At 53.4% G+C, this 24,088-nt stretch overlaps 1 protein-coding gene across 1 annotated transcript in view; it reads left to right on the top strand.

Moving 5' to 3' along the window:
- The window catches only part of KLHL29 (kelch like family member 29), a 65,113-nt gene that overhangs the window by 22,914 nt on the left and 18,111 nt on the right, over positions 1-24,088 (top strand). The window contains exon 3 of the mRNA XM_019651402.1: positions 20,504-20,642. Within this exon, the coding sequence (XP_019506947.1) occupies positions 20,504-20,642 (139 nt within the window). The remainder of the gene's footprint in view (positions 1-20,503; positions 20,643-24,088) is intronic.

The following is a 24,088-nucleotide window of genomic DNA, read 5'->3' as shown; positions in this document are numbered from 1 at the left end:
CTTTGTCTACGTCATGACCCAGTTATGGTGCTCCTTGGACCCTGGGCCTCCCCTTCCTAAATGACCCTTACATCTTCTTAGGCCCCTGGGCCTCACCCTGCCGTGCCAGGAGAAAGGCGGCTTAGCCAAGCAGGAAGCTGCAAAATGCAGCGGTCTAAAACTATAAAAGCGGGGCTTTGAAATAAACAGAGCTTGATTCAAATTCTGCTTTTGCCACTCTGTTGCCAGAGACAAGTTACTCTCTCTCAGCCTCATTCTCTGCATCTGTAAAACGGGGACCATCAGTCACAGTGCTGCCTTGAGGATTAAAGGAGATACTGTCATCAGTGGATCTCTGAGTGAGTGGCAGGAAGCACGCACCTTGGGGGCTATTCAAAGAGCAGGTGCTTCCTCCTTCTCCCCCCAACCACCCGCCCCCAGCAAAGAGCGATGGGGAAGGGCCATTGGGCATATATGACAGGTTATATAGCCTGAAGGATGGCTGTGCGGGCATCGGAGGTAATTAAAGTGCCCTTGGCCCAGCACTGGACACGTGGTAAGCAACCCAGAAAGGTAGCACTGGGGCTTCTTCTGTCCCAGCCTTACACTCCAGCCCAAGAAGCACCTGACCTAGCGAGTCTCTCCGACTGGGTCCGAGGCGCCTGCGCAAGGGTAGGCGCTCGGCCCCCATAAAGAGGAGGACCCGCCCCCCCGTGACGTTTTGGACCCGCCCCCCGCGCACCGACGCACGTGCCGCGGAAGAGGGAGGGGCCACCGGAGGTTCCCGGGGCTCGGCGGCTGGGGCGCGGCTGCCAAGTCTTATTAGCATATGCGCAGGCTGGGTATTTATAACTTCTCTTCAGCCAGTTCCAAGTTATTGATGTCTTAAAGTGACTTTAGTCTGAGCCTTCTTTTCTTCAAATGGGCTTTTGATTTCCGGAGTGATATTATACATGGCTGTAAGCTATTGACTGAGCGATCGTCGTTGTGTTCTCAATGTGCTGATGCTGAAAATCTGCGATATAAATAAACTTCCTCTGGTAGAATCATTATAAAGCACAAGCAGCAGAAATTTATGGAAAGAACAGATTAAATGCTTAGACTTAAATTCTTCAGTGTGCTGCTTGCCTTAAACTGCTGTGTCTGGAGTTTGGGCTGCTGATTCAGGTGGAAAAAATCAAACGGACACATCGCTTGTCGGTGCATTTTTACTATGATCTATTGTGTTGCCAAAAGAGAAATCTCAAAAGCTGCCATTGATAATCCTGGTTAAAACTTGGAGCATAAATTATTAAGACGTGTAGTTTCTTTTCGGAGTGGTTGGGGACTGGGGCGTGCAGCACTGTAAAGAAATATAACATCAATATGTGCTTATGCATTGTAATGTGGGACATTTTTATGCCCACAATAAAACATTTCGCCTACAACTATGTTTATGAAAGCAACAGATAGGAAGATCCATATTGCCACTTAATAGAATTAATCACCTCCCCTCGGACCGTTTTTAAAAGGCTTTTTATTGCATGTTGAAAAGCTCTGACCATAATTAATACTCCGCACTCTGTCAGTTGCCAATCAGAGGGCTTGAGGCAGCGAAGGGAACTTTCTAGCACAGTCGGGCAGAGCAGGTTCTCAGGATTCAGTCCAGTTGTCTGCGCTCCAAGTTTTTAAATCTAGCCTCTGTGTCAAGCTCTGGCTGGGGCTTTAGGTTCTAAACTTCATGTTTGGGGCTCTAGATATAAATTCTGAGTCTGTTCTGGTCTCTAGGTTCTGGGCTGCGATAAGGGACAAAGAAGAGAAAAGCATGTCCTTTGGAGCGGAAGGGGGGATGACTGAGCCCAGAGCCTGCATGGCTGGTTGGCTGTGGGTCTGGCCAATGAGTCTGGCATCTGTTCTACCACAGGGGACAGCCTGTTCCCCAGACCCATTTTTGTTTTCCTGAAATGTATTTGTTTTTAATATATTTAAAAGCACACAGAAGTCTCCTTGATTTATAAAAAATAAATACATGACAAATTTCATGATCCTGGGGCTCTTATGAGATCAAATTCTTTAATGTGACATGTCGATGTAAAACACACACGATCAGTGACACACACAGGGAATCTCCCAAATAGCCCAGAAAAGCTGAAGCGGTAAAGGGTCAGCCTGAAATAGTTAAAGAATAAAATTGCCCTTTAGAATCTTGATTCAATCCAGCAAGAGTGAAGCAGGCAGCAAGGAGATCGTGCTCTCCAGGGCCTGGGCTTCTCGGGGCCTGGGTAGCACTTCTGGGGAGGCTGGTAGCTGAGCTAGAGCCGGCTGGTACTCTGCAGAGATTTCTCCAAGTGTGAAAGCCCTTTTTCCCCCTGGAAAGTTGAGCCAACCAGAACTGAGAGTCACCTCTGAAGGCAGTAAGGCCGAGCTCATGGGAATACATGACGGACTTCTCTCCACTGAACTGGAATCCCACGGCACGTTAGGGCTTGGATGGATGGGTTGTCACCTAGGCTTAGATTTTTGTGCTTAATGGAGAGGTCGCTGTCATAAGTCTTTGCTGAGACAGAATGATACCTGACTTCTGGCACCCAACTGGAACACCAGTCACTGGTCTGATACCAGTCTTGGCCTGATACCCCTCTGCCACTTCCCCACCACCAGCAGCACCCAAAGTGAGAGCTGTGCTCAGATAAATTGGCCCTTTTGATGAGGGAGGCTTTTCCCGACATGGGCTGTGCACTGGCTCCATTGGGTGGGTGGGTTGGACGGAAGGGCTTGGTCTACAGCTGCCCTCCTGGAGGTGAGCACTCTCATGGGGACAGACCATGCCTCCCTTGCACCCAGTTGTGCATGAAGTCACAAGGACAGCTAGGGAAGACAATGAGGCTTTTTTTTTGTGGAGGAAATGCTCTTTCATTCCATCAGCCAACAAAAATGTTGTGAGTGCCTACCCCATGCATAACAATGGAATTCTGCCCTCACAGAGCTCACACTCTGACTCCCCAAAGCCTCCCAAATGGTTATGGCCTCTACCTCCTGCATGCGGCAACTAGAGAAATCAGGACCGTTCCAGGGCTGTCCACAGCAGGCTGAGCTCGGATCCCAAAGTGCCAGGGCCTGGTTTTCAGTTGGATCTTCAGAGGCAGATAAATAACTACTGGGGGAAGTGTGTCCAACTCGGGGAGGGCACCCTGGTGAGCATTGAGCCTGTAAGAAGGGAACAGTGAGCTTTCAGTTCCTCTCCATTCTTCTCGGGGAGCAGGGCCAGGGGTCAGTGGGTTGTCGAACTGGCTCGTCCTTAAGGCAACAAGGCAAAGGGGCTCTGAAGTTCCAGAGGCCATGACTGTTTGACAAGCCTGGGATAAGGGGTTGCAAGCTAGTGCTGGAGCCACAATTAGCATCCCTTGAGGAAATGTATATGGGGGCAGGAGGGCAGTGCCAGGCTCTCATCTTGACTGGGCAAGTTTTCTTCTCGAATCCAGTGTCTTCCACTGCATTTCTGTAAATGAGCTGTGGGATCTGGTCAGACAGACAGCATATATGGGCACCCTGTCTGAGTGGGGTCAAGTGCCCGGCCACGTGCCAGCCTACCCAGACTGGCACAGAGTTAAAGGCAGTGCAGCCCTTGGCAATCAGTCCTCTAACAGCTATCGGGCTTCCAGCAGTTGCCAGATCCCTCTGCCCACAGCCCTGCTGGCCTTAGAGCGCCCACCGGGCAGCTTCTGCTGATCCCTCCCTGGCCTGTGGCCTTGAGTGAGCCCGGAGGCCTGAGTCAATAGGGGAAGGGGTTTGGGAGCACAGAGCTGGGCTCAATGAACAGCTCCCCCCGGGGGACTTCCAGGATGAGTTTGCTAATAGAGATGTCTGTTCTGAGAGGTCATGATACCACCTGTCATTAACCTGGGCACCCTGCCCAGGGTTCTCACCAAGAAATTGTAGGCAGCTGCTTGCAGGCGGGTGAGTGATTTGCAAGGACCACAAGAATATTTGCATAAGCATATGTATGGCAGTGTGTATTTATTTGCATTCATTTGCATAAATTGCTGGCTCCTCGAGCTGTCGTTCCTTAATTTTATTTTATTGTTTTTCAGTAAATTTCTTTGAACTCTAAGCACAGATCTGGACACTTGGGGGGCTAAAAACAAAAAGGCAAAAGCAATAACACTGGGTCATGAGACCAGAGGTTCTCAACCTTTGCTGCACATTAAAATTTCCTGTGGAGAATTTAGAAATCCTGGTGCCTAGTTCACCCCCCATACTATTGACTCAGAAGCTCTGGGCATGGGGCCAGAGAGCAGTCTTTTTTATTTTAAGCTTCCAGATAAAGTTAAAGAACAGGCCAAGGTTGAGAACCGATACCTTAGACAGGGCAGGCCCATGTCAGATCAAACCATCCTTGGCCTCCAGCTGGAGACTGGGCACCTCACCTCACCTCCCTCATATGTACAAGACACTCAAAATTTAAGTTCCGTAAGGGAGGTCAAGTGCCAGAGCCGTACCACACACAGCGGGCTCTCAGTCATAGGTCGTCATGTCCTTCTTCATCATCACCATCACTGAACAGTGTCACCCCATGCAAACTAGAGCATCTGGAGACCTGCACCCCTCCTGCCTTGCCCCCCAGATCACCCTGGATTCCACTTAGGCCTCTAATCAGCCCCTAAGAGTAGTGAGGGCCCGGGGTCTGCTTTGGCTGAGACATACGGTCCTTTCTCCTTCCACATGACTTCCAGACTGATGATCCCATCACGGCCCAGATACCTGGGAAGTGTGTCCCTGCAAGGAAAACACTGTGTGTCTGGAACAAGCTGACCCAGACCTGCCCACTTCCATGCTGCTGAGAGAGAACCAAGCACTAGAGCTTGCAAGCTTTTTGCTTCCCTGGTGGGTGCTGCCTGGGGGAAGAAGAATGCAGATCTGGGAATGCCTAATGCCCCTTAGTTGTAGGTGTTTCCCAGGGTTCTGCCCTCTGCAGCTTCCCACCCTCCCTGCTTGATGCCTGTGCTCCATCCATCCACCCTACTGTTGCCCCAGGCTCTAGAGTCGCTGGTCCCTCCACATTCTCCGGCTCTGCACCTCTGCTTGTGCTATGAACTCTGGGAGCAACCCTTTCTTCATGACTTTCTGCTCAAATCCTGTCCATCAAAACCTAGCTCAGTGCCTCCTATTTCAAGACACCTTCCCCACACTGGCAACTACTCATTCATTTCCTCCAGCACTCATTCAAACGTTACCTGAAACCTTTCCAGGGGCAGAGCTATGCTAGGCACTGGAGTACAAAGACCCCTGCTTTGGGGAATTTTTCTGAGCAGTGACCAAAGTCTACCACTTCCCTTTCCCTAACCTCTCCCATAGAAATGGATAGCTCCTGTCTCCTCCTGTATCATTTTAACAGACTGCTCAGAGCAGACAACGCAGGTCTTGCTAACAGGACACAGGCACAGCCTTACCTTGGCCCGCAGGGGTGGAGAAAGGAGGGAAGTGTTGGTTTCAGAACCTCCAGGAGGCAGAAGGGAGCAGATGGGAGCTGAGGGGGCAGCTTCTGGTAGCAGCCAGGTGGCCCAGCCCACTCCTCTCCTGAATCCACCTTTGCTAGAACATGTGGGGAGGCCCACGGCTTGGTTTGCAGACCCTCCAAGCCTAGCTCAGCTGTGCTGGGGAAAGCCTTCTCCCCAGCCTGCCCCAGAGCCTGGATACAGCCCCTTGGAGACGGGGCTATAGATACCCACCCAGACCCAACCCATCCTATTGAGGCCCCCTCACCTCCACCCACCAGAGGCAACACTAACCCCAAAAGAGAGTCAGCCTGTGCCACCGCAGTAGAGTTCTAGAAGCTCCAGGGAGCTTAGAGATGGCTTCTATTCCTAAAAGGAACTGTGGCACCAATGGACACCATTATTCACCTTCAAGGCAGACCTGGGCAGGAAGGCCCCAGCCCACGGTGAGAGGGACAGCTCCCGAGTCAGGCCCAGGATTGCCTTCCCCATCCCTGGGCCCCGGGCTGGACGCTGTGGCTGGAGCAAGGACAATCCTCCATCAGATTCTGTGTCATCACTGGGCACGGCAGACCCATCGGGTCTGGAACCCCCCACATGGCCGGGCTGCAGTGTCTCCACACCCCCGAGTCCTGGAGGACTTTGCTTGCTTGTCTCTTTTGGTCAAAGCCATTCACTCAATCAGCAAACATCCTCCTTGCTACCTCCTGACACTCAGCTCTGAGGCCCTGCCCTTGAACAACCCACAGTCCCAGGGCCTGACAGAGGAGACAGTCACCTTGGCAGAGTGGTGAGCCAAATGCGGTGGGACCAGAGGGTGGCATTTGAACCTGGTCTTACAGGATGAGAACTTCTCTGGGTGAGCAAGAGGAGAACATTCCAGACAAAAGGACCAGCCTGTGCAAAAGGCAGCCTGTGTGCTGGCCCTCCACATTCACACCACACCTTTCACATCTCTTCACAGTAATGGTCCCCCAGTGGGTGTATAATTGCACGTCATGCCGAGAAATCTTGAGAGAAAGGACAGAAAGCAGGACAGCTGGGTGACTTTGTCTTCCCCCCCACTTGCACACAGCAGTGCTCCATGCATGTAGGGCGACCACTCAGGACACAGCCTCGGGGGAGAGACTGTGGCAGGGCTTGGCCTCTCAGCTTTTGTGTGCCAGCAGGTGGTGGAGCTGCCCCGTGTGCCCACCCTCCGTGGGTCTCAGAGCACAGCGGCAGGTGCCCGCATTGTTTGCACAGAGCAGAGGGGCTCCACAACCCAGGGCTGGCCCCACGCATGCAGGATGGCTCCTCCTGGGTAATTAGTTCCAATGAGAGTTTGTAAAAACAGTACTCTGGCTTTATTATAGAGTCTAATAGGTTCAGTTTCCCAAGAAAAATGGACTGTCAGGCTAAATACATGTGGAGAAGTGGCCGGGTGGAGAGGGGTATCATTAAAGCCAGCAGCTCAGCTGAATTAATGAGAATAGTGTGAAAGGTCTTGTGTGGGGGAAATCAGCCCAGAAGGTTAAGGAGCGTGGGCCCGTGGCCACACACACTCCTGTCCTTCCTGCATCAGGATCTCGGGCGAGCATGTCACTGCTTAGAGCCCAGCACCTGGGGCCCACCCTGGGGCCCTTCCTGTGGGTACCAGAGGCTGCACTGGGCTCTGGGAACATGGGCAGTGAAAGGTGGCATATCTACCCCACCAGAGCTGGCACTCTAACCAGAAAGAGAATTGGGCTAGCAAAGATCATACATCAAGGACAGAAGGATTGGCTGGGGAGAGGCCTGAACTGGGAGATGCAGTCAGAGGGGTGGCAAGGGGACGATGTCAAGAAAACTCACCTGTTGACCCTTCCAGGGACCTCCTGGGACCAGGCCTGGGTGCCTCCTCTCTAGGCTCGTAGGTACTGAGGACCCCACTGGCCAGTATGACCAGCAGGGCAGGGGTGCAGGACATGGTGGCTGGTAGATGAGGGCACAGAGATCGTGGGCCCACCCAAGGCTGGCCTGGGGCCTGGCTCCTCCCCGGGCAGTGGCTGCGGTTCCTCCCTGGGTGTGACGCCTAGGTTGCCAGCTGCCCGCACTCTGAGGCAGACCTGACCCTCTGACCCTCTGGTTCCTGGTCACCTGGAGAGCACAGCCCCACTTTCTTCTTTTTGCTTCTTAGGATTCCCTAAATCTTCTAATAACTGCAGCAATTACTTGCATGGTGGCTAAAGGCCATTTGCATTATGAAACTCTAAAGGGACACCCAGGCTTTCTGAAATGACAGGAGGCCATGCGTTGCCCCAGACCTGACCTTGGCCAGGCCTAGCAGGAGGGGTGGGCACAGAGAGCCACGGAAAGATGGCCTTGGAGAGACACCCCTCCCGCGAGGCTGTAGAAGGCACACGTGGGACAGAGAAGGGTCCCTATGCCCCCCACGCACACAAGCTCACAGGATCGCCCCTCCCTGCCGCCTCATCCTGAGCTGCTCAGCTCCGAGCTCTCTCCTGCGATGGGATTCACAGCGCTCTGAGCTGCCATTAGCCTTGGCACCTGGGATTTCCGTTTCACTTCCCTCTTTACCTGGGTAACTGAACTGATTGTACTCCCAGCTCTGGTTCACTAATTCTTGCAATCCTTTAAAATTATTGATTTATGTGCTGGGACTGTGGCTCTCAGAATTCTTGGGAAATCCTGGTTTTTGCTAAAGCATGTGGGGAGAGCTGTGTTCCCCGCAACTGTGGCTTTCTCCTGCCTGCTCCCTCCCCTTGGGTCTGCAGTGCTCAGGCCGAAGCCCTGAGGCTCCATCCCAGCCAGCTCCTTCCTGTCCCCATACAAACTGCTGTCTCCCCAAGACATCCCAGAACCGCGGGTGGAAGGCAGGTCGGCCGGGGCCTCCGGATGGAAAGAGGACAGAGGAGGCCATGATGGCCGATGGAGGGTGAAGAACTCAGCTCCTCGGGGAACCATCGGCAGTGAAGGAGGGACCCAGGGCTCCCTGTGAGCCTCCCCTGCCCCAGCTGCCCGCTGGCCAAGAAAGAGCGCTCTCCACTTTCTCCCCATTTTCCAATGATGGCACATTGTCAGGCTTGGCACCGGGGCCCCCGTCTTCACCTGGCGCTGGGCTGTGTTGGAGGGTGTGGTAGCAGCCATCAGCTCCCAGCTGTGCCTTAGCTGAGCTGTCTCCGGAGAGAAGCTCTCTAGAGTTTATACCTGCCTGGGGCACGTGCAGTACTGCTGCGCTCAGAACACATCTTTATTCTCATTCTCTGCCAAGAGCTGGCTCCAGATTCTCACACGTATTTGGAAATCAGACATCTTGCCCCTAAAATGCATGAATGGAGAAATAGAAAACTGTAGACTGGACAGAGCCGAAGACAGAGCGCAGGCCAGTGGCCTCTCATCAGAGGAGGGTCTTTGTGCTTGCAGCCTGAAAGGTGAGGCCTGGGGACCTATCAGTTTGAGGGACTCATCCAACAACGCTGCAGGCATGAGAGGCAACACCTCCTTTCTGAAGGTCACGTCCCAGGTTCAGCCCAGAGGTGGGCGACACGGAAGTGCCGAATACAGGGACAGCACTCAGAAAATGCTCCCATTGGCCTCCACCCTATGTGGACTCTGGAAGTCCTGTGGTTCTGCCACCCCATCAGAGCTCAGAGCCCCCCTTCCACTGCCCTCCAGGCTCTGGCTCGGCCTCCTCCCCTCCTCTCAGCTGCCGTAACAGCAGCAGCCCCTCTGAGTAGGATCTTGCTACCTCCAGACATTGACCCTGCCTGCATCCCACCCCTCTCTGCCCCTGGGGACCTGCTCTAAATTTCCCTCCCAGGCCTACAGTCTGTAGATTCCTTAACACAGCCTTACGAGCCCTTGCCTGCACTCCAGCCTCATGCCTGCCGGCCTCCACCTCCCACACTCCAGCCCTCTTCAACTGCCCACGGCCCCTGGGATATGCTGGCTCATGGTTCCAGGCCTTGACACAGGCAGATCACTAACAAAAGCACCCTCCTGTCTACCTTAAACAAGTCCCACTCGCCTCCCAAGACTAAGCCAACCCCCGCACTCCCTTGGGCCTTCCTTCATCCACTCCCACCCTGTGCCCCCCAGCACCCTGGGCAGGCGCTGCTGTAAGGAGCCTTTATCACACTGAGTGTCTGTGCCAGTCAGGGTCCTGGGATGCCAACCACAAAATCCACCTCAGACTGCATTAAGCAGAGCAGGTACTGATTTAAGGCTGAGGAACTGGGCTGGGAACTGGGGCAGGAACAGAGACAGCATGGGTACAGGCACTGCCTCCCCCAGAGGCTCACAAGCCCTGAGCCACCAGCTCTGCCCCTTCTACATGGCCACCGTGATCATTTCTAGGATCTCTGCACTCCTCCCTGGACATTCAAAGTCCAGGGCATGAACATGGGACCAGCCATGTCCAGGTCTCATGGCTACATGCCCGCTGCCAGGGAGCGACCTCCCCTCAGCTCCACAGTGACAGGGGCCCAGTTCTCCACCCATCTTGAAGTTCTCCTCAATAGAAAGGGGGTTCCAGTACTGAGCAACAGAACTGCAGTGTCTACTTCCCCTGTCAGACTGTGAGCTCCTTGAGGATGGAATCTGGTTTCCTCTTTGTAGTCTAGAGCCTGGCACATAGTAGGTCCTCAGTAAATGTGTGCTAGACTATGAGCAGGTAAATTAAAAAGAGTACTCCTCCTAGGGCCGGCCAAGTGGCTCAGTTGGTGAAGAGCTCACTCAAGAGTACAGGCTCTGAGCAACAGGGTCGCTGGTTCAATTCCCGGCCAGAGCTGAGCTGCCACTGAGCTGCCAACAGGTGGCAGGATGGCTCAGCTAAAAAAAAAAAAAAAAAAAAAAAAAAAAAGAATACCCCTCCTCACGTGCGTTCGGTTCTCTACTGGTGACATAGCGAGCATCACCTGACACCCCTTGCGTTTCCCGGTCATCGCACCCTGGCCCCTCTCTGCCAGGGGCACCCGTCTCTCCCTCCTCGGAAGGCCTTTGGCACCACCGCTGGCTGTCTGTGTAGCTGTTGTTCAGCCTCTTTGCGTCCTCCCTGAGCGGCCCCCTCCCCTGCGATGGGGACGCTCTTGCTCATCTGTGCCCCCGTCCTCTGCAGCGCCCGCCCCGCGCCATCTCTCAGCCCAGTGGCCTACATCTTACAGGCACCTGACAAATGTGCTTGGTTGGTTGGCTGTGTCCCTGGGAGATTCAGAGGAGGGGCATCAGACTCGGTTGGAATAGCAGAGGGCAATCCAGAAAACAGGAGTGCCTGCTGGTTTTCAAAGGGGTGGGGTGGGTGAGGGAGAGAGGGTGATTCTGAGCAGCTTTTTGAGTGTAAGAGACAAACCTAACTCACCCTCTCCCATAAAATCCACCAATGGCCCCCAGTCTCCTGTGGGATGAAGGCCTGTGGTGGCTTTATTTCTTTCACAAGCTGATATGGGCCTGCCTTTCTCTGTGGCTTCTCCCCGTGTTGCTCACATACACACACCACACACATATGCTCGTACATATGCATACATACATGCGTGCTCGTACACATGCACACATCACTTGCTCACTCAAACACCATACATTCATAACCACAAACACCACACACTCAAACACACACACACACATATCTGTGTCGGTCACACCTCACCCCTCCAACACACCTGGTGAGCTCCTACTTATTTTTCGAGTGTTCCCTTAACCATCCCCAGTGGAACCCTCCCTGTACCTCACTGAGCAGAGCCAGCCACCCCTTCTCTGTGCCTCCTCTGCCTAGTCCTTGCCCCAATAAAACTCCTCTTACTCAGCATCACCATTAGTGTGTCCCCAATTAAACTGTGACCTCCCCAGATCTGCGAACATGTCCATTCATGTGTGTCCCCAGTACCCTGCACAGTGCCCAGCACACAGGAGACAAATAATACCTATTTAATGAATAAATGAATGTGCCAAACAGACACAAGCCGTCTGCAGCTCCCAGAGCTCAGGATCTCAGAGTCTGCCTCTGAGAGGGGATGTCCGCACCTCGGCCTCTCCAGGGCACCCCTAACCTCTCTAGAGCCTTCCCCGCTTTCCACCCTGTCCCTGGGCACTTGGAGTTCTCCGAAGTGCTAAACTTGGCTGTCTTGCTTGCCCCCAACTCTGTCCTGGCTTCTTAACTCTAGTCCCTCCAGGCAAGAACAACCACCACCCACTCCACCCTTCCAAGGGCCCACCCTCCAATGGAAAGAAGCAGTATTTCTAACTGTGCTGTAGGCAGAAACACAGTTTCATGAAGGCACAGGGCATTGTGAGGACCCAGACATGGGGGTGAGATCCCCACCCCAACCGGACATCAGCTGCAACTCTGTCCCTGGGGACAGACACAAGCCTAATCCTCTCCAGGTCCTGAGGCCAAGTTCTAGTCCCTGGAGGGAGCACCCACCTCACAGAGGGACTGTAGGGCCGCCTTCTCTCCCTGACCCCTGACCCCTGACCCCTGACCCTCTGGCTGCTCCCAGCCCCTCTGCCTTGGCCTCCCACCTAGCCCTTCCAAAGCCCACCTTCAGGCTTCTGGTCCCCACACAGCTCTTCTGTGTTCTGGCTTCACCCGTTTGGATGTTTAATTCCCTGAGCATCACCCCTCCCCAGCTCCAGCACATCACCATAGAGCCCCAGCTCCCTGCAGAGCTCTCTGCACACTGGTCTTGACTTCATTCTTCACCCAACTCTCCCAGCCCTGGCCTTCTCCTGAGATCGCTCAGTCCTGATCTGCCATGATACTTTCATCTCCTGCTCAGAGTGTTCCTGTCACCCCCTCAGCCTCCATCCTCTAAACAGGAGAAGGAGCCAGGTGGAAGCTTCTTTACTGGGGGCAGGAAGGACTAACAACTGCTAGTGTCAACCTAACCAGGGCACTTCCCATCAAGTGCCGCCTCAGGGTTTGCCCAGTTGTCTTCTCTGCTCAGCCAAGGGTCTTCTCCCACCTCTGCAGTGACCACCCTCTAGCCAGGCTCCTTGAGCTGATGCTGGGGTCCTAACACACCGCCCCCTGCCCTCCCCCATTCTTTTCCACATGAAAGACCATTCTCTTTGACTCCTACTCTGCCACCACAAGGCAAGAACTGTCAGTGAAGGTGACCAGTTATTGGTTTGTGTTTAGGCTAATCTTACCATTCAGGCAGCTGGGAACCTGGAGAGTTCAGAGAACCATCTCTCTCTGGCCACTGCGTTTGGAGGTTCCTATTCTGCAGAGTTGCCCAAAGGGCTTCATGCTGCACTTGTGCTCAGCAGAGCTGTGGGGGTGGTCAGTGTTCCCCAGGAGGGCTATTTAGGCTTCTTCAAAGCCACTGGAGCTGAACAGAATACATAAATCCCTCCCCAGGGAGGACCTAGACAGTGAATTTAACAATGCCTCAGCAGCCATAGATTACTGTGCAAATTGTGGGATCATCACCTTGTTACCAACACTAGTGTCTCCTGAGGTTAGAGAGGGCTTGATTTTTGCATTCCATCCAATTCCACACAACTGTGACATTTCAAATGGTTCTGTTGGATCATCTTTTGGAGATGTTATTCTTACCACCAAGAACCTGCCTGCATCGGTCTGTCACTGGATTTCAATCAGAAAGGAACTTTTTGTGCAAAACATGGTGCCAGGTGCACAGAAGGCCAGAAAGACAAGCCCTCTAGGAGATTACAGCCTAAAAAGGAGACAGACAGATGAGCATTCCTCTGGAATTAGGCAGCCAGGGATCACTACTGCAACTGAGGTCTCGTGGGACCACAGGAGAGGTCTGTGACCAGGAACGTGGCAGAGTTCTTATAGGACTGGATTTAAGCTGAGGCTTCAGGAATGGATGGGACCCTAAGAAACATGTCGGGGGAAAGAGTTGGCCAAAGGGGCAGAAAAAGAAACTAGCAAAGCCAAGGAACAGGATATACTGGGTAGGAACTTAGAGGGAAGGTTCAGGGGGATGCGGGGGTGTGAAGAGTAGACGAGACTATGGATGGAAGAAGGAACAGGCCATGGAAGACTCTAGGAGCCACTGGTGAGGCGCTTGGGAATAAGGGATCTGGCATTGCTTGACGAGGCGGGCCTCTAGATAAACAAAGCGCCCTTACTCAAGGTCACAGGAAGTTGTGGTGATTCTGTGGCTTGATCGGGGTATCCAGGTCAAGCTGCCGCCAACAAGCCCAGGCTGACAGATGGGCTTTTAAGGAAAAAATTTAAACGGCACTTATGTCATCTTGGAGGGTGTGAGGATGTTCTAACCTTCAGTTCTGACCAGCAGACACGTATCAAACACCCACTAGTGTGCAGCCCTGGGTCAGGGGCTGTAGGAATTGAAAGGACCTTTGGTGCCACATTTCACTGCTTAAGAAACAGATCTTATCATCCAGCGCTGGAAAATTTGGAAAAGGCAGGCTGTTGAGAGGTGGTGACTGTTCTTAAGGCTTTTGTCCCCTTTCAGATACGTGGCAGGAAATCCCATTTGGACAACAGGACGGCCGGAAGGCCTCCTCACTAAAACTCCAAGTCAGGCAAGAAGGCTGAGTCTTTCACGCTTCCCTTCTTTGGAAGACCCCGTTTCCTGGGAAGGTTTGCCAGCGCGGGGCCAGGGCTGGTGTAACCTCCCAGTAGGGAAGACTCCCCACTAACTCAGGCTGGCCGTGCAGTCCACAGGTGGTTTGATTCCATCTTACCTGGAAGCTGGCGCCTATCTGGCCCTCCAGGTCTATTCCGAGAAAAGAAGGGGGCGAAGTGTCTACTCTGATCCATTGGTGGAGGGAAGCAGAGTAAGGTTCAGTGGGGGAGCCCGTCCGCTCAGGGTCCTCTCGGACTGGCTATGGCCCCACTAAGCAGCAGCAGCAGCAGGAGGCTCTGTGTGTGTGAAGCCGCCATGTGTCTCCACGGTGTCTGCACACATGGGGCTCCCCTGCTTCTGGGTGAATTCTCCTCTGGGTGTGCTTGACACAGTCATCGCTGGGCTTTCTCAGTATATTTCACAACTGCTCTGAGTTTATGATTTTTTCAGGTCCTTTATCAAATATGTGTCATAAATACCAGTGGAATCGGGGACATTTATCATCTAGCTGGGTTCTTACTTGAGCTCTGAAAAAAAATTATTTGGCCACACAACCTTTCTCGGGGCTCTGATTTAATGGACTTCTCTGCTGTGAAGCCACTGAAATGCGTTGCCTTTTAATATTTGACATCGCTTCCTCTTTATTACCACCTCAGACAGCCCTTCTAGCCCAGCTGGAATGAGCCCATTAGTCTCTGACAAATAACTTGTGTCATTTGGTGAAAAATATGCAGAAGTTGGGCTGCAACTTTATCTCTAGTCTGGGTTCTGTTTGTGGCCTCACTCGCCTCTAAACAAAACATCCAGCCCCAGGCCAACTCCCCGCAATGTCCCCTTTCCCTCCGATGCCACTTGCTGCTGGTTTACCCTGTGCACTGATAATGGGGTTTGAGACAGGCATTGAGAGGTGTCCAAAATTGGGTGTTAAGAATTAGCCTCATAGCAGCATTACTCACAGTAGCCAAAAGATGGAAGCAACCCAAGTGTCCATCAACAGAGGAATGGATAAATAAAATGTGGTACATACATAACAATGGAATAATATTCAGCCTTAAAAAGGAAGGAAATTTTGATATATGCTACAACATGGGTGAGCCTTGAGGACATCATGCTCAGTGAAATAAACCAGTTACAAACAGACAAATATTGTATGATTCTACGTATATGATGAAATGCCTAAAGTACTCAAATTCGTAGAGACAGAAAGTAGAATGGTGGTTGTCAGGAGCTGTGGGGAGAGGGCAGGGGGAAGTTGCTGCTTAATGAGTCGAGTTTCAGGTTTATAAGATGAAAAGCGCTCTAGAAATTGATTGCCCAACAGTAGCAATGTACTTAACACTGCCGATCTGCACACTTAAAATGGTTAAGATGGTAAATTTTACCACAGTTAGAAAATAATAATAATTAGCTTCAAACTGAAGCAGCAAAGGAGAAACTGACACAGAGAAAGTTCTCTGAGCAATTGAGTCCACCATTTATTCATGCCTTCTATATCAGTTGGCTCTTGCTACATAACAAACAGTTCTAAGATTTAGTGGCTTAAAACAACAACCCCTTATTTAGGTTATGATTCTGGTTTGCAGTTTGGGTTGGGTCAGGCTGGGTCAGGATCAGCTGATACTGATGGAGGTTGGCTGGTATAAATGGCTCCTCTGGGACAGCTCATCTCTGCTCCATGAGGTCCCTCAGCCTCCAACAGACTATCCCAGGCTAGTTAGGATGGTGGTGGTGGCAGGGGTCCCGAGAAAATTAGCAAAAGCAAGCGAAGCCTCTTGAGGCCATGGCTCACACTCACACAATGTCCTTTTGACCACATTCTTTGGTCCAAAGTAAGGCACGAGGCCAGTCAAGAATCAAAGGATGGGCAGGGCCGGCCGAGTGGCTCAGTTGGTTAAGGGCTCGCTCAACAGTTTGAGCTCTGAGCAACAGCGGTTCGAGTCCCGGCCCAAGCTGAGCAGCCGCTGAGCTGCCAACAGGTGGCAGAATGGCTCAGCTAAAAAAAATATATATATAGAATCAAAGGATGGGGAGATAAACTCTACCCCTTGGTGGGAGGGGCTACAAAGAATTTTTGCACTCTACCACACCCACTATATATAAGCCAGACCCTGTGCTAAGTGATGATGATAAAAATATAAATAAAACACAATGGAGTGCCAGAGGCAGACATGTAAATAAATCATTACAACACGTAGTATGCTCTAAAGGGTGCTAGGGGAGCATGCTAAGGAGGGCAGAGGACAGGGGTTATAATAGTATCTTAACTGGCATTGAAGCATAGATGGTAATTAGCCAGAAAAAGGGAGGCAGAAAGGTCAGGAAGAGGGGCGGAGAGATGAGTGAAGGCTTAGAAGGGAGACCTGCCTGGGTAAGGCTTCTTGGGGGGTGAAGGGCTGGCCCTGTCCGGCCCTGGAATGGAGGAGCTGAGGCCCGACTCAGAGAGCCTCGCTGCCTCTGCTCAGCCTAGAAGGGTTCATTTAAGCAGTGGCCGATGGCTGGCTTGCTGTGTGGAGGTGACTTGGAGAGGGACAGGTCAGAAACAGGGAGACACCCTCAGAGGCTGCTGCAATGGCTCAGGTGAGAAGATGGCAACTAGCATGAAATGGGGCCAGAGAGAATGGATACGGAGATTTCTAGGTGGTAAAAGAGGTGGGATTTGGTAGGGGGCAGGGGAGGAGTGGAGCCAGGGAGGCTGCCTAGTGAACAGGTGGCCCTGTGCTTTTTACCAGGTGTGCAGCAAAGCGAAGTTCACAGAAGGACAAGGCCAAAGGCAGTGGGCAAGCAAGGGTGTGGGGTCCCAAAGGCACGGGAGGGACATCCCACTCAAAGTTAGAAAAAACGCTCGAAGATCAGAAAGCCAGCCAACAAGGAGGGATCCTGAGGTCAAGGCTTTGCTTCCACTCGGTGGGATGGAGCCCATCCCGGCCGAAGCTCTGCTTGGCAGACCTCTCGCTCACCCAGCCCCACCGCACCGTTCCTGAGGAGGCCCCAACGGCCTCCAGGTCATCCCCTTTCCCACAAGCCTGAGGCAGTCAAATTCTGCAGGATGCTGGGGTGCTGCTGGAGTCACTCTGACGACCCAGGCCTGGCCAGGCTCCACCCTGAGGCCTGCAGACTGCCCAACATGGGCACAGGGCTTGCTGGAAGGCTTCCCCACAGTCCTCCAAGCTTCTCTGACATTAAGGGGCTGTCCTTTGCCGGCACAGGGGTGGGCAGGAGGGCAGCTTGTGCCCAGAACTGGTGCCGGCTTCCTCCTATGGCTCCTGGGTTGTGATGTCCCAAAATGCCACCTCTCTGGCTGGGCACTCAGCCGGCAGCAGTAAGCACATTCGGACTGATCAATCCTTTGAATGCGCTCGAGGCCCTGCTGTGAAAAAGGAATCCCCTGGTGAGCACTTTCATAAATTGAAAAATTCTTCTGAAACTGAGTAATCCTGCCCAGCTATAAAATCTAGATTTCCACAAAGTGGGAGTAGAAAGCACCTACAGTTGCAAGGACCTGGGTCTCCAAGCACCTCCCACATCCCCCTGGAATTCCCAGGAAGGCAGGCATGGCTGCTGGGGCTGGGGCTGGGGCTGTGGGTGTTGACATTACCTGGGTCTGAAGGAAAGTCGTCCCAAACAATGAGAATGCTTTGGGCCCGGGAGGAGTGGCATTTTGTGGATGCCGTTTTCCAGGCCCCCTGAGCATGGTGCTCAGCAGGCATATGGGGCTGCGTCTGTCACTCACAGCAGTGTTACGACCAGAGGGCAACAGAGCAGGTGCCCTGGCTGCTTGAGGGAACTGAGGCCCTGAAAGCTGGGGCAGTGTGCCCAGGGTCACGTAGCCAATTGGTGGCAAAGCCGGAATGAGAACCTTCATCCAGGCCTTTGGAGTTTCAGCCCCACAGCCTGCTCTTAACCCCCACACGGCTCCACTCAAAAAGGTGCCATCATCCACCTGGCTCGTGGTTTCGGAGTGAATTCTGTTGGTGGCTCTCTTTGGAGCTGATGTGTGAGCATAGCAGCTCAGCCTCAGCGCAGCCTGACCCTGCAGGCTCTCCCTGAGCAGCCTCTCCATGCCCAGGCCCCAGCCACTGAACTCCTCTGCCCCCTCCTCCCTACTGTCCCACAGGCCCTAACCCTCATCATCCCCTCCCTTCCCGATGTCCCTCCAGGACTCTGGAAATGGTACCCCCCTGCCCTCCCCATATCCCCTCTCACACTGAGGGCCATAGCATCCTTTCTCTGTCTTTCTGTGACTGCTGTAGTTCAGGCCTTTGTCACTTCTCACTTGGATTATGGAGTTATCACCACCATCAACGATAGCATGGAGCCTACCGCCCATTCGTAAGCACTTACTGTGTGCTAGGCATACGACTGACGTGATTTTAACCTTCAACAAAGGAGGAAACTGAGCATTTGGGGATGTTGATTCACTTTCCCAAGGTCACACAGCTGAGGGGAGTCAGGGCTCAGGTGTTCCTAGGTCTGGCTCGGAAGCCCAGCTCTCCACATGGTGCTTTCCTACCTCCGCCCATCACTGCCTATCCTGCCCCTAACGTGGCTGCCAGAGTGATGTGCCTGAAACCCAAGTCAAATGTCACTCTGCACAGACTCTCTGGTGGCTTCCCGGGGCCCAGGGGTTAAGCTCCAGCCATCTCCAAACTCTTGATATCTGACCCTGCCTGCCCACACATCGAATCCCCGTCACGCCCCCGGCCCTCTGCTCCGCTGGATCTGCCTGTAGGCACCTCCATGCCCTCCACCTGGTGCTCTGTGCCCTGCTGCTTGCCTGAGCACACCTGTGAGCAGCCTTCTGCAGGCCCCAGGCAGTGCCATCCCACACACACACCCCTGCGGATGCCTGGCTGCGACTCCCGCTCAGCCTGACATGGGGGTGGTGGGGTGTGGGGGGGGGTGGTTTGCATTGCCCGCACATCTCGGGCCCCCATGCAGGGTGTGCTCCAGGACCCCCACCTCGCTGTCTTCCTTGGTCTCCAGCAGAGCCAGAGCCTGGCATGTCCTCACAGAGAAGGGCCTGCCTGACCTCAAAGTCCACAGGTCCTTGATATCCCTGAGCCTGAGCATCCAATCTTCACCAGGCTCTGGGAACAGAGTGGGAACCTCCATCCCCGTGTAGAAACAGAGGATCAGGGAGTGTGGGGGCTTTTCCACAGGCATACAGATATCAGAGGCAGAGCTGGGCTCAGCAGGGCCACCTGGCAGGCAGCAGATGCCAGCCTGTGTGGTCAGTGATGACTGGTCAGGCTGGAGCAGGGCACACTAGAGGGTGATTCCAGAATATCAGCCAGTGCTCAGGATAGACCTGCAGGGCTGGAGAGATGGCGGGGGGCGTAGAGGGCTGGGCTCAGTTCTGCAGACCACCCTTCTCACTCACCTGCCACAGGCCGTAATGTGCCTGATAACGGTCTAGGTCCTTGGGGCCCTCTGGGCCTCTGCTGTCTAGCTACCAACAATGCTGAGGGCAGGCTCTGCCCAGGAGTCCAGGAGGCAGGCAGGCGAGGTGAGGCTCATGGGAGCATTGGTCATCTGAAGGTCCTAACTTTTGCAAATAAGTTTATACAAACAAGGCAGAGTAGCAGTCGGGCTCTTCTCCTTCCCCTTTCTGAGCCTTGAGGTGGGTCTGGGAGAAGCTTCTGACATCCCCCAGGCTCGGAGCCCATGGGCCTGGCACACTCTCTATGCCAGCCTCAGGTGGCCAGGACACCAGGCAAAGGTAGGTGTGCATCAAGGTGGGAAGGTCCCAGAGGCCACCGCCTGGGACCTGCTGGGGCTGTAAGGCAGGCTGTCCCATGCTGCAGCCCCAGGCAGGGTGGGAGTCCTGAATGACCCAGGACGTGGGAGGAGGTGCACACAATGCTGCCCGGGCTTTGGTCCTGGAAGTGTGAAACTGGAGGAAGCGCCCACCAGGCCCCCACTCTGCCCCTCCTTTCGAGGGATTCCCTCCCCAAGAAGCTCTCCCCAGCCATGGCTGTGTCTAACACAAGGGATGCTGTTTTTGCAGGGTTTGTGGGTTTTATTCCTTTGAACCATATCCAGCCCATTCTACATCACAAGGCCATGCTTTTCTTGGTATCAAATACATCGGCACTCATTGACATTTGGAGAACTTGTTCCGTAGTGGGATAACACTTTTTAGTTGTCTGTGATAACGTATTCTCTATGTTTCCAATTGTCACTATGGGACTCTTTTTCCCTGGCCTTTCAATTTCTGGGTTTGATTTTTTTTTTTTATCGTATTTGGGTTTGGTTTTTTTTGTTGTTTTTTTTTTTTTGCTTTTGAAAGTTGTTACTCCTTTGGTTATGTAGCCCCCAGTTGCTGCTTGTTTATGCGTTATGTTTGTGACTTCTTTGGACTGTCAGTGTTGAGCCAGTCTTGCCAAGAAACAGTATCAAGTATTTTCCTATTTCTCTACTTCTTGGGAAAAAGAAATTTTTTTTAATTTAAAAAAAAAAAAAAAACCTCTTAATGGGAACCTGGCCCTGTCTGTCTTCTCTGTTCTGCAGAAATGTTGAAGGAATTGAACCAGCAGCGCAGAGCGAAAGCGTTTACAGACCTGAAAATTGTTGTTGAAGGCAGAGAGTTTGAAGTCCACCAAAATGTTCTAGCTTCCTGCAGCTTGTATTTCAAGGACCTGATTCAAAGGTTTGCCTTCCTTCCAGCTGTGGTCGGGTCTGTTCCTTTGTAGGACGCTTTTGTGTCGCTTTTCTCCTCCCCTCTCTTGCAGGTTCCTGAAGCGTGACTCCCTGTCACAGAGCCAGTAGCCATCTCTCCTCCCCCCACCCCTCCTCCCAAGCGCCCTCTCACACGCAGCCTCAGAGCAGCCACTGCCCCCAGCCTGCCCCACACAGCTTTGCTGGTCCCCAGGAGCCTCTGCCAGCAAGAGACAACACCCCTGCCCCACCCCGGGGATCCTGCGTTCTTAGTGGCCCACAAGCCCTCCCTGAGATTAGGACTGTAGACTCCACATTAAGGGACCACTGCACACTGCCCCCACTGGGCCAGCACAGGGTCCCTGGCACCATCGTCACTGCTGTCGATGGTGAACTTAATGCCAGGAAAGCACATCGACCCCACCACCCCCTGCTAAGGAGGACCAGGCACCCAAGGGGCCACTTTTCTGCAGCCCGAGTCAGGGGAAAGAGACTTGTAGCCAAAGCCTCATTCACGCTGCATGTCTTGATACTTGTACACTGAGCCTAAACCTGCATTGTCTGAGCTCAGACCAGGTGTGTCCTAAACACGGTCTCTCTCAGCCTTTGCTCTCTCCCCGTCCGCCCTCTGCCCGGCTATTTCTACCTGAATGAGTCTTAATGGTGCATGAGCATCTTTTTTTTTTTTTCCATTACGTTGACTTTTTTTAATTTGTCTGCTTCATCCCCTTGCAAAGAAGTCAGGGGCCACCTTCTAGCTCCTTAGTGAGGGAGAGCAGCCGAGGGGGCCGGCCCAGGGTAACACTCCTGTTTCTCTCACCCATCAGCAGATTAATGCCGCTGCTCATTTTGCCTTGCAGCCTCTCCGGGGCAGACGCGGAGCCGGGACTGTGCTCAGAGTGGGAGAACAGGACCTCTGCTTGCTTCCCAATGCTGTGTTTGGACTTGCCAACTAATCCCAGAGTGACTGTGTTTTGTTTCAGGATGGCACACTGGCTGGCATCTCCTTTCCAATCCGTTGTGTCCTTTCACTTAGAGCTGAGCTGCCCGGCGTGCAAGCCCTGCCCGGCTGTCCCGGCCCCAGCCAGGGGCAGGCTCTTTGTGACTTCCAGTCTCATGAACAGCTTGGGTCTCCCCCCTGCTGCTTGGGTTCTCTCTGTCTGAGCACAGTGGTCAGGGGCATGATCTCTGGGGTGAAGGGGCACGTCCAGTGGCTTCTTCGGGCCAAGGGAGGTCTTTGCGCTGCCACTCTTGGCAAATTCTGAAACTGGCAGTAACCAGCACCTAGCTGCTGAATGTGGCATCCTAGGGCCTTGGTCCCCGCTCCAGACCAGCTAGAGAGCACTGAATGGGCAGGATGCAGGGGCAGGTTGGTACTGAGCAGTGGCCCAGCGCTGGTCTAAAAAGATGTGGGCAAGAGGAACACAGGATCCCTTTGATTGTCTTCAGAGACCTGACATGTAAAACCAAACTCTTGCACACAACAGAAAAGAGAACACTACCAGGTGGGAACCCAAAGGCTTCTTAGACAATCCAAAAAGGGGAAGAACATTCCAGGCAAGGGGTGGGTTGCCTGGAATGTTCTGAACTGCGAGGAATATTCTGGAATGTTCTAGAATGTTCTAGGCAAAGAATGGGTTGCCTGGAATGAAAAGTTGGGGACAGAGACAGTCATGAGAAGTGGGGAGGGGAAGAAGGCCTTTCCAGAGATAAGTGTGAGTTGAGGTGGGATGGGCAGGCAGGCTCTGACTCCTGGACTAGGGCCCTGGCTTGGCCTTAGGCTGGGGAAGCCATCAGAAGCCGTGGGGAAGGGATGCCCGCCCAAAGGTGGGAGAACTTGAGATGTGCTTCAGACCCTGACCAGATAGGATGGGTGCTGGGACTAAGAGGCAGTCACTGGAGAAGAGAGGGCAACCCCTTGGGAGCCAGGAGACCTGGGTTCTACACCTGACTCTGCCACTTGTCCTATGACCCCAGGCAAGTCACATCTTCTCTCTCAGGCCTCAGGTTTTCTCATCCGTAAAACAGGAAGTTGGTTCGAATGATGTCCAGGTTTCCTTCCAGCTCTGACATCCTAGAGTGACAGTAAGGGGATGGGCAGGGCCAGTCCTGGAGAGGCTTCCCAACTACAACACAGGCAGGAGGACGTGAGAAGGGTGAGGACAGGGAGGAGGGGAGCCCACGGGCCAACGGCGGGAGAGCTGAGGAAAGATGATGGATGGAGCGTTTGGCATGTCCCGTGTCAGCAGCCTGAAGGACACCCAAGTAGAGACAGCTGCTAGGCAGCCAGACGGATGGAACCAGGGAGATCTGGGGAGACAGGCCTGGGTCTTCAGCGTACAGGAGCGCCCCTCAGGGAGGAAGGGAGGCTGAAGCAGAGTCCAACAGTGCGGCTGAAGATCAAAATGTTAACTTGTAGCCATTTTAAATTTTACCTCCCTTGTCCCAACTACGGGCACACGTCACCATTCCTGCCGATCGCTGCAAGCGAATTCCTTCTGTGGGGAGGAAAGCAGACCCTCTCTGCAGGAAGATGACTTCCTTTCTGACCATGTAAAATCCTCGAGAATTTCACATTCTGACAGGTCAGGGAGCAGCCCATGTTCCCCTGTCATTTCAGTCTCCTTGAGCCTGTGACCCTGGATACTTCACGTGCAGCAGCCGGAATGGCCCAGCAGGAGAGATGTGACCCTGCCCAGTGAACCCCAAACAGGGGCCTCCCTCTCGCGCGGCTGCACTAACATAAGCAGAAGGAGTAGGGACAATCTATGGAACACAACGTCCTGGTCCTTACCTTCCTGAGGGCCTATGCGAGCACTGTCAGAGGCAAGTGACCTCCCCCTGCTGCCCCAGGACCCCCAGGCCTGGAGGCTCGGGCTGGACTCCTTCCCACCTCCGGTGACGTGTTCACTACTCCAGGCCCAGTGAGGACACCTGTCTAGCACTCAGCCCCAGGTGTGGACGCCTCATCTGGAACCACAAGACAGACATAAGCAAACAATCAGGGACCCCTCCTGAGTGCCAGGCCTCACAGGAAACACTAGACAAGATGGGTCTCTGCCTTTGGGGAGCCCACAGTCTGGTAGGGGAGAAACTGTAAGGCAGAGCAAGGGGCAGAGCAGGAAGACGCAGAGGGGAGGTTTAACGCATCCAGAATTTTTTTAGAAACAGGAGCCACAGAGAGGGTCACAACAGAAAGAGCTGTAGAAAGTCAAATTTAAAAAAAAAAAAAGAAAGAAAACAGAAAGTTTAGAGGCTCATAGGCCAAGGGCTAACTCTGTCGGGGGAAGGGGTGTTCAGGGATAGCCAAGAAGAGGTGGCATCTGACGCAGGTTTTGAACCCAGAATGGGATTGGCCAGGCAGGCGTGGGGGAAAAGCTGCAGACTGGAGAGGAGCAAGTTCAAGGCAGAGGGCAGCTGGCAGGTTAGGGCACTGCA

This window comes from Hipposideros armiger, unplaced genomic scaffold (genome assembly GCF_001890085.2).
Source record: "Hipposideros armiger isolate ML-2016 unplaced genomic scaffold, ASM189008v1 scaffold_0, whole genome shotgun sequence".
NCBI lineage: Eukaryota > Metazoa > Chordata > Mammalia > Chiroptera > Hipposideridae > Hipposideros > Hipposideros armiger.
This window is presented reverse-complemented; position numbering and strand designations above follow the sequence as displayed.